The 10,186-nt window shown below is 52.2% G+C and overlaps 1 protein-coding gene and 1 long non-coding RNA gene across 7 annotated transcripts in view; one reads left to right on the top strand and one right to left on the bottom strand.

Moving 5' to 3' along the window:
* Positions 1–1,140, bottom strand: part of SLC25A43 (solute carrier family 25 member 43) — a 34,598-nt gene extending 33,458 nt beyond the window's left edge. For both annotated transcript variants that reach the window (XM_081792735.1, XM_081792736.1), the window contains exon 1: positions 857–1,140. In XM_081792735.1, the coding sequence (XP_081648861.1) occupies positions 857–1,131 (275 nt within the window). In that variant the 5' untranslated portion in view covers positions 1,132–1,140. The remainder of the gene's footprint in view (positions 1–856) is intronic.
* Positions 110–6,756, top strand: LOC145713914 (uncharacterized). 5 transcript variants are annotated; one of them, XR_014136720.1, is made up of 4 exons: positions 110–577; positions 1,568–1,907; positions 4,163–4,496; positions 6,486–6,756. It is a non-coding gene; the product is annotated as an uncharacterized LOC145713914 (long non-coding RNA). The 5 variants fall into 5 exon arrangements; XR_014136723.1 differs by having other exon boundaries at positions 115–577; positions 1,701–1,907; XR_014136721.1 differs by lacking the exon at positions 110–577 and adding an exon at positions 929–1,042.
* Positions 6,757–10,186: the final 3,430 nt, after the last annotated feature.

A 10,186-nucleotide genomic window follows, 5' to 3' on the forward strand; every position in this document is an offset into this window, starting at 1 on the left:
GGGTGGCTCAGTGGGTTAAGCCTCCGACTTCAGCTCTGGTCACGATCAGTTCGGGAGTTCGAGCCCCGCCTCCAGCTCCGTGCTGACAAGCTCAGAGCCTGGAGCGTGCTTCACATTCTAGGTCTCCTCCGGCTGTCTCTATCCCTCCCCGAGTCGCTCTCTCTCTCTGTTTCAAAAACAAACATTAAAAAAAAAAAAAAAAAAAGCAGCTCTTGTTGGAGAAGGTGAAAAAAACCCAAAGGAGGAGGCCGGTGGGCAGAGGGTGCGGCGAGACAGTAAGTTGAGGGGCCTGTTTGCAGCCTCTGGTGAGCCCAAAAGGCAAGCTTCGGGGGCGGGCAGAAATCTGTGGCCTTTTGTGGCACCTCCCCCTAACCAAGCACTTTCTTCGGCGGGCTTTGCTCACAACTGCAGCACCGCGCAGACACCCCTTCCACGGGGTCTCTCCTAAGGCAGCCCAAGGCGAACTCTGCAAGTCGGTGCACGGAACTTTCCAAGTCGGTGGACGGTGGGAATGGTTTGGAGCCACCTCTCTGGAGATGCTTTTGCCCCATTCCACGTCCTCGCCCGTCCGACACCGGTGAGCCTCTCCGGGCGGGGGCCGCGCCCCCACAAAACGGCGCCTGGCGGGGCAGGGAGCCCCAGAGTATGTCCCGGGGGCCCGCGTCCCGGCCGAAGTGCCCCGAGGGGCTCGCACGCGATCCGGAAGGAGGCTGCGCCCCCTCCCCCCGCTCCCGGGCGCGCCCCCCCCCCCCCCCTGCCCCGAGCGCGGGCCCGGGCAGCAGGGCGGCGTCCGGCCGCGGCGGCCTCCCGGCTCCGGCTCCCGGGCCCGCCCCGCCCCTACCCTACCCCGGCTTACTTGCGGTAGGCGGCGAGCTGCACGGCGCTGCAGGGGAAGAGGCGCAGGCACGCCACCGCGTTCCCCTTCCACAGGGCCCGGGGCCCCTCGGCGCGCCACACCCGGAGCCCCTCGGCCCACGGCCCCCGGGCCCGGCCCCGCCGGGCGCCGACCTGGGCCAGCACGGTGGCGAGCTCGAGCGGCGCGGTGAGGCTCAGGCTGAGCGCCCCCGCCACGCCGGCGCACAGCAGCCGCTGGCCGCCCGTCAGCCGGCCGTCCCGCCGCCACGTCGCCATCGCGCCCCGGCCGCCCGGCCCGGCCCGTGGGGACCGCGTGGCGCGGGGCTGCGGCTCCCGGCGCGGCGGGCGGATCGGGCCCCGCCCGGCAACGGGGCGGGCCGCGGCCGGGACGGGAAGCCGGGTCCTCGCCCGCGCCGGCCTCGGGGCCGGGACTGGGCGGGGAGGCCGCCCCGGGCTGAGGCCTCGCCCCTGCACCGCGCGCGCTGCGGAGGGCCCGGTTCTGTTTGCCGTTGAGAGTCCCCACGCTCCCGGGGCCCCGCCGCCCCCACTTCTTGGTTCCTAAGTCTTCAGCGCTCCCCCCACCGCCTCGTCTCTCGTGTTTACCTCTCCTCCCCCGCCCCCCCCTCCCCCCCTTTGCACATTCCACCTCGGCCGCTTCCTCCCCCGGCCGGGGCTCTCCTCCTTCCGACCTCTGGTTTTCTGCTCCAAGAAGAAGGCGGGCCAGTTTCGCAACGCACAAGGGGAAAAGAAACCGATTACACACAGCTGCCACCCGTCGCCCTTGTCAAACATCGGGTTCCCTCCCGCACATGATCTCATTTAATCCTCAAATCATCCTTGAACAGGTACGTCCTCCTTTACTGCCCTCCTTTGGAGAGGCTGTACGTGGTGGTGGCTAGAGTTTGGACTCTGGAACCTGCCTTAGCATCTCGGCTCCGCAGTTTACCAGCCGTGTGACCTGGGGGAAGTCCAACCTCTCTGTGCCTCAGTTGCCCGATCTGTAGTTACTTCCTCCAGGAGTTGTTGTAAAGATTAAAAGAACAATGACACAGGTAAGCACCTCCGGGCAGCAAGAATTTCCTGTCCCCTTCAAGGTTCTTCTAGATAAAGAATCAAATTGACCCGAGGGGCGCCTGGGTGGCTCAGTCCGTTTAGCGCCGAACTCTGGATTTCAGCCCCGGTCATGATCTCACGGTTCCTGAGTTCGAGCTCCCTGCCCCCCGCCCCCCTCCCCCCAGCCCCCCAGTCCAGCTCGGGATGACATTGTAGAGCCTGCTTGGGATTCTCTGCCCCTTCCCTGCTCGTGCTTGCTCTCTGTCTCTCTCTCTCTGTCAGAAAGAAATAAGTATACTTAAACAAAAGAATCAAATTGACATAAGACAGATTAATAGAAGATCAAATTTAATTTTGTACACACAGGGAACCACACACACGTGGAAATTCCAAAGACAGGCAAAACAAGGGATCTATGTCATCCTGAACTCAGAAGGGGGTAGGGTCTGGGACTTGAAAGGAAAGGAATGCAGCTCACGGGGCAGTAAGAGCAGATGTTTGGTAATTAGATGTTTGTCCTGCCAGACAGATGCGTCACTCAGATAAAACTTATCTCCGGTAATAGCCCTTATTCAGGAAAAGACCCTCAATTTAAATTCTTTTGTGTCTGTTAAGGGAGGGGCAAAAGTGTCTTTTGAGCTCACGGGGTCTCGATTGCCTCAGCTCCAAAGAGTTGGCCTGCCGAAGCGGTCCATCTTGGGACAGCCTGTCCACGCCCCCGAAGGCACTGTGTGTGCTACGATTAGGTATTATTTTGCAGAAGGGGAAACCGAGACGGGGAGGTTGACCTGCTCTAGGTCACAGCTGCTGGAGGCAGGCGGGATTCAAATCTAGGTCAGTCTTATGCCACCTAATAGGGACATTTCAGTGGTTTTGTAAGCTTCAGAGGGCAAGGAATGGAGGCTAAGAGTGATTTGGCCAGAACCCAAGATGAATTTTCTTTTTTTGTTTTTAAGAAGAATTTTCTTAAGTTAAAAAGAATTCCCAATTTCTCCCTGTCCCTCTTTTTAAAAAGCCACATTGATAATAACAGTGAAAAGGAAAGGGGCAGTCAGTAGTCTCTTAGGGTAAAACATCCCAGGTACACAAGTTGCTTTTAGGCTCATTCCGTTCTTTTTTTTCTTCTTTTTACTTCTTAAAAAACATTTTTTTTAGTGTTTATTTTTGAGAGAGAGAGGGGAGACACAATCCGAAGCAGGCTCCGAGCTGTCAGCACAGAGCCCAACGCGGGGCTTGAACCCATGAACTGTGAGATCATGACCTGAGCTAAAGTTGCATGCTTAACTGACTGAGCTACCCAGGGACCCCTCTTTTTTATTTTTGAGAGAGAGAAAGAGCATGAGTAGGAGAGGAGCAGAGAGAGAGAGAGACACACACACACACACACACACACAGAATCCAAAGCAGGCTCCAGGCCCCCTGAGCTGTCAGCACAGAGCCCGATGCAGGGCTCGAACCCACAAACTGTGAGATCACGCCCTGAGCCCAAATCAGATGCTTAACTGACTGAGCCACCCAGGCGCCCTTCATACAGTTATTTTCTACGAGTTACTGACACACAGGACAATAAAGAAACCTTTTCTAAAAGGCATCTAAATATGTATATATATATGTATATATATATATATATATATATATATATATATATATGTAATTTTTTTTTTTTTTTTTAAGTAGGCCTCACGCCCAGTGCCCAGCATGTGAACCCACTGCGGGACTTAAACGCACAACCCTGAGATCCAGACCTGAGCTGACGTGCAGTTAGTCGCCTAACTGACTGAGCCACCCAGGTGCCTCTGGTTTTCATTTTGTTTAATGTTTTATTTATTTTTGAAAGCGAGAGAGAGCACAAGCTGGGGAGGGGCAGAGAGAGAGGGCCCGCAGCAGGCTCCAGGCTCCGAGCTGTCAGCACAGAGCCCGATGCGGGGCTCGAACCGACGAGCCTTGAGATCATGACCCGAGCCGAAGTCGGACGCTTAACCGACTGAGCCACCCAGGCGCTCCTGTTTTTCATTTTGTTTTAAGGCAGCTTGCGTGAGCGTCACAAGGGCACCCGTCCTGACGACAGGGTACATACATGCTCTTGTCTCCAGCACTGCTGTTCTTTTTGTCCCCAGCACGAATAAGATGCTCCAGTGAGCCAGAGGCAGGAACAAGTGTTTCACTTTTCATAGCTGGGAGCTGGGAGAAATCACCAGCCGACGGTTTATTTTAACCCAGAAAGTAAAAAAGTCTATGTTTCTTTTTACTGCAGGTGCGTTAAACGGTAACATGACGAACAGGAATATGTATTGCCCGTCCTTCTGTCTTTTCGCGATAGGGTGCTAACACAATGAGCTGTGTTCTTCTTTTTACTCTGCCACGGCCCATTCATTCGCTAGGATTGACAACCTGGTGTGCGTTGATCTTAACCATAAATCGGTTTCTGACGGTGTCTTGGATGTGCACGGGGCCTTGTAGACTCAAGCTAACGTTACTGCTTCTGTTGCACCCTTGTTGAAACGTCTGTGAAGAAGCACTGAGCAGGTTAAGGATCCCCAACTTTGGAAAAGGAACGTGATGTGAAACTAGAATTCTCTGTTAAAAAGGTATGGTTAGTTTTTAAAGAGGAGGCGGGACTCAGTCGGTGGAGCGTGCGACTCCTGATCTCATGGTTGTAAGTTCGAGCCCCACGTGGGGTGTAGAGATTACTTTAAAATAAAAATAGGGGCGCCTGGGTGGCTCTGTCGGTTAAGCGTCCGACTTCGGCTCAGGTCACGATCTCGCGGTCCGCGAGTTCGAGCCCCGCGTCCGGCTCTGGGCTGACGGCTCAGAGCCTGGAGCCTGCTTCCGATTCTGTGTTTCCCTCTCTCTCTGCCCCTCCCCTGTTCATGCTGTGTCTCTCTCTGTCTCAAAAATAAATAAACGTTAAAAAAAATTAAAAAAAAATAAAATAAATAAAATAAAAATAAAAATTGGGGCGCGTGAGGGGCTCAGTCGGTTAAGCCTCTGACTTGGGCCCAGGTCATGATCTTACGGTTCGTGAGTTCGAGCCCCGCATAGGGCTCTGTGCTGACAGTTTAGAGCCTGGAGCCTCCTTGGGATTGTTAATACCAAAAGAAAAGAAAGGATTGCTGTAGGCCAGGACATCTGCTTTGGAGGGGTGGGCAGTGCCGGAAGGGAATGGCAGGGTGTTTATCATGTAGATTACATGACGAGTGCTGAGGGAAACATTTCAGGTTGACTGTTAGAAAGTCACATTCCTGGGAGAGGTGGAAACTAAATCTCGGCTTGCTGTCCTAGGTGGGGGGGCAAGTGACTCCAGTTGGGCTTTTTTTTTTTTTTAAAAACAATAAATTACTTTAGTTGACTTGCTGATGTTTCTCAGATTATAGTGTACCTTGCTATGATTTTTAAAATTTTTTTTAATGTTTATTTATTTGAGAGAGAGAGAGAGAGAGAGAGAGAGAGAATATGAGCGGGGGACGGGCAGAGAGAAAGGGACCCACGGAATCCGAAGCAGGCTTCAGGCTCTGAGCTATCAGCACAGAGCCTGACGTGGGACGCGAACTCACCAACCGCGAGATCATGACCTGAGCCGAAGTCGGACGCTCAACCGACCGAGCCACCCAGGCACCCCCCTATCTTGCTATGATTATACCAAAGTTAGTTGATGCCTGCTCTCTTAATTTGTCTTCTATTCTTTAGCCTTGTGGAATTTTGCAAATTACAGAAGTAGTACATACCTGTCAGAAGCTGGGACAAACAGTACAGAAGTGTATTAAAGAGACTTAGGCGCCCCCTGCACATGCTTCGAGGCGCTCAGGGGTAAGAGCTTGACAGGCATCTGTGCACCTCTCCTTGCATTTTTTTTTTCACGCTCAGATACTCCTTTATGTGGGTTTCCCCCTCCCTTTGTTCCCTCCTTCTGTTAAAAATGGAGTCGCTTACGTTAAACCCCACCAAAACTTAGTACCCAGGCTGATTGCAGCTTCCCAGCTTCTCCCAGAAATGTGGTCCTTAACCAACCTGGGACTTTTCTGGTCAGCATTTGGAGGTAACGCTGCTGGACCCTCCCATTCCCCTTAGGGGGGTGACCTTGCCTAAAACAATGCATTCTTTGCTAAGAATACCGGCCCACCCACCCCCACCTTTAAAACCCTCGGCCTGCAGCTCAGTGGAGCTCCTTACTATCTGCTAGACGGAGTGCTGGCAATTTGATCTTTACATTTACTCAGTTGAATTTTTTTCTTTTCTTTTTTCTTTTTTTCTCGTTTTTAAGTGTTTATTTATTATCGAGAGACAGAGCACGAGCAGGGGAGGGGCAGAGAGAGAGAGGAGAGAGCGAGAATCCCAAGCCGGCTCCTCACCGCCAGCACAGAGCCGGACACGGGGTTCAAACTCATGAACTGGGAGATCATGACCTGAGCCACCCAGGCGCCCCATGCCAGCCTTTCTTTTAAACAAAAGCGAGATAATTCCCCTGGAGAGACATCCAAAAAGCTATTCAACAGGTTCCCTCAAGGAAGGGAAACGTGAAGCTTGGGAACAGAGGTGCAAGGGAGATTGAGTTTTGACTGTGCCCTCTTGTGTTGTAGGGGCCAAGGCCGACTGCCCCCAAGACATGCCACTTTGGTCACGCAGATTATGCCGAGCTGAAAACAATCCAGGCCCAGAAGACGCAGGGAGAAATTTTGACCTTGCCCCCAAAACTGCCTCAAAGAAATGAGATTGGGGACGTGCTCCAGGAAGGGAGCCATTGCCATATTTACCTACATTATAATGTGAAGTAGGTGTGGTAGAGAGCGAGGAATTCAGCAAGGTCTGGTTGATCAAAATCTTCCCTGTGGGGGCGCCTGGGTGGCGCAGTCGGTTAAGCGTCCGACTTCAGCCAGGTCACGATCTCGCGGTCCGTGAGTTCGAGCCCCGCGTCAGGCTCTGGGCTGATGGCTCGGAGCCTGGAGCCTGTTTCCGATTCTGTGTCTCCCTCTCTCTCTGACCCTCCCCTGTTCATGCTCTGTCTCACTCTGTCCCAAAAATAAATAAAAAACGTTGAAAAAAAAATTAAAAAAAAAAAAAATCTTCCCTGTGTCCCATTGTTTCTGGATGACCCAGTCAATATTTACTTACCACGTTCGCTCTTTTTCATTCTTCCTGTGAGCATCCCTTCCCTTTGTAGTTTCAGACTCCTTCCTCCTCCTTAGTTCAGGGTGACTTCGCACTGCCTGGCTGTCTTTGGAATCTTACGTGTGTGTGGATTCCCTGTGCCCCTGAAATTAAATTTGATTTTCTCCTGTTAATTTGTCTCCGGTCCATTTGCTTCTTACTCCAGCTAGAAGAATCCTGGAGGGCAGAGGTAATTTTTCCTTCCTCACAGTACTGTTTCCCTCCCTCGCTCGCTCTTTTTGCCAATTTAACAACAACAAAAAAATCTCTACCAATTAAAAAAATGCTCTCATCTGCCATCAGTTTCCTCTGAAGCATTCCCGTTCAGTACAGTGTTTTCTGTGACATTGGCTTTACCCTCAGGAGGGGTTGGTTTCAAAATGTTGACAGGCTCTTGGTGAAGATCCGAATGCAACAAAATACGACCTACCTTCCATTTACGTGGTAGTTGTGTTCCTGGGAAATTTCATGCACAGGAAACCGCGCAAAAGCCGGTTCGTCTTTGAGTTGAGCAGAGTTAAGCCCTCAACTCGGATGATTATTATTAACACGAGTGTCTGGTAGGATCTATGGAAGTCATGAAGGAGGCAGGACATTCCCCTGCGTCGCAGAGGCCTGGCCTTTGCCCATTGATTGCCAGTAGAGCACCGCAATCGGTGAGGCGGCCCCCGCCCCAATTTTCAAAACGCCCCCCCTAGAAGCCAGCGCCGTTCCTTTTGAGAACCACGTGCTCTCGCCGCTGCTCCCTCGGCCTGGAAAGTTCTTTCCTCAGACGTTTGAGGAGCTGGTTCCTTCGGCTCATTCAAAGCTCAGCCGAAACGTTACCTCCCCAGAGCGCTGGCCTTTCTCCGTTTTTTTTTTTTTTTTTTAATTTTTTTTTTTTTTAACGTTTATTTATTTTTGAGACAGAGAGAGACAGAGCATGAACAGGGGAGGGTCAGAGAGAGGGAGACACAGAATCCGAAACAGGCTGCAGGCTCTGAGCTGTCAGCACAGAGCCCGACGCGGGGCTCGAACCCACGGACCGTGAGATCATGACCCGAGCCGAAGTCGGACGCTTAACCGACCGAGCCACCCAGGCGCCCAGAGCGCTGGCCTTCCTACCCATTCCACGGAGGCCCTGTTCACTCTACCACATTTTGCCGCCTTCCAATTCTCCCTATAGCATCTGTCCCGATCTGCCACTTTTCTTTCTCGGTTGATTGCCTGTGTTTTCACCTACCAGAGTGTAAGATTCATGAGGGCAGGGATCTTGTCGCTTGTTCACAGCTGTGTCCCCCGCCGCGCTGGTTGACGCACATCAACTCTGCCATCGTTAGTTACAGGAAGGAAAAAAAAAAAGGAAGGGAGGAAGGAAATCTCTTTTTCCGCCGTACGATTGGGCAAAGATGAACGAAACACAACGTCTTCATGAAAGTTTCTAGGTCATGTGTGACAAATAGCAGAAGATTAGCTGAATTCACAAGTTCAGTGGATTCAATTTGCACTGGATGATACTCGGCCTGGTCAGAATTGGATATTTGCCATTTTATGTTTATAGCCGCATCTGGCATTCTAAAGTGAACTGATACTTGACAGGGACACTTGGCTTTAGCCCCAGTCCTCACCGTCACCCTGTCTTCCGTGGCAGTTTTTTTGGCAGACGTGTCAACAATGACTTCAGGGGGCGCCTGGGTGGCTCAGTCAGTTGAGTATCCGATTTCGGCTCAGGTCGTGATCTTCCGGTTCGTGGGTTCGAGCCCCACGGCGGGCTCTGTGCTGACAGCTCAGAGCCCAGAGCCTGCTTCGGATTCTGTGTCTCCCTTTCTGTGACCCTCCCCTGCTCACATCCTGTGTCTCTCTCTCTCTCAAAAATAAATAAACATTAAGAAAGTTAAAAAACAAAACCTTCGCAGTGAAATATAAACACCATAAAATGTGGCTTCCATGGCTTTGGCATTTTTATCCCTTGGCACGCGGTATTTAACTTTAGGCGATGCTTGGACATCCTTCCGCTCCGCTTCAGAAGTTTCGATGATGTTTGACGCAGGAAGCCTTCGCGTGAAAACTAGGTGAGGTTTTCATTCATTCATTCAATCGCTCATTTATTCATTCCACAAATATTTAACAAATACTTGCTCTATATCAGGAACTATGCTGTGACCTCATGGAATTTAATTAGCTCCCGTGACCAGGCCACAGTAATCCCAATTTCAATTTTTTTTTTTATGATAGTCACATGATACTTTTAGTTTCTTGGCTGCTGGTAGGTTACAACTCTGAGAGATGGTCCAGGTTGATAGAGTGATACATCTGTAGTACCGTGTCGGCGTAAAACGCACTGTTTTAAATTTTTTTTATTTTTTTATTTTTGAGAGAGAGAGAGCAGGCGAGGGGCAGAAGATCTAAAGTGGGCTCTGCGCTGACAGCAGGGAGCCCAATGCAGGGCTCGGATTCACGAGCTATGAGCTCGGACGGGGGCCGAAGTTAGACGCTTCAGGGACTGAGCCACCCAGGCGCCCCAGTGCAAAAAGCATTGTGCTCTTAGCAGGGACACAATAAGGGATTAGAGCCCGGGCGCTCAAAGTGAACGCAGAAAGCAGCTTTGTTAGTGACAGTACACTTAAGGTGGGACAGCTGGCAGGCCCCGAGGCGGCAACTGCCCTGAGGGCACAGGGTCCTTTCCTTTTCTGTGAGGGAGGCGGTCTAGGACCTGGGACAGGGTCCTCTCTCTTGGAGGCTGCTTCCAATCATTTGGGGGCACTCCTCCCACAGGTCGCGAGGGGGAGTGTTTGATCCTACAAGGTTTGCAGAGAACCCTTGAGATCGTGACCTGAGCTGAAACCCAGAGTCTGATGCTTAACCAACCGAGCCACTGCCCCTCTGCCCCCGCGATGCTCTTGTGCCGCCCCTTTCCCATCAGGGCCTCCCCGATTCCCAGTCCTGGGCGGCCGCCGATCTTTTCTCTGGCCTTCTAGTTTTGCCTTTTGAGCACGTCACATACATGGAAGCGTACAGCCGGTAACCTTTCGGGACGGGCTTCTTTCACTGGCCCTGATGCTTCTGCGATTCATCCCTGTTCTGGTTGTTCCTCGGTAATTTGTTCTTTTTATCGCTGAGTCGTGTTCCGTTGTGCGGCCCCACCACAGGGTTT

Source organism: Panthera onca, chromosome X (genome assembly GCF_046562875.1).
Source record: "Panthera onca isolate mPanOnc1 chromosome X, mPanOnc1 haplotype 2, whole genome shotgun sequence".
NCBI lineage: Eukaryota > Metazoa > Chordata > Mammalia > Carnivora > Felidae > Panthera > Panthera onca.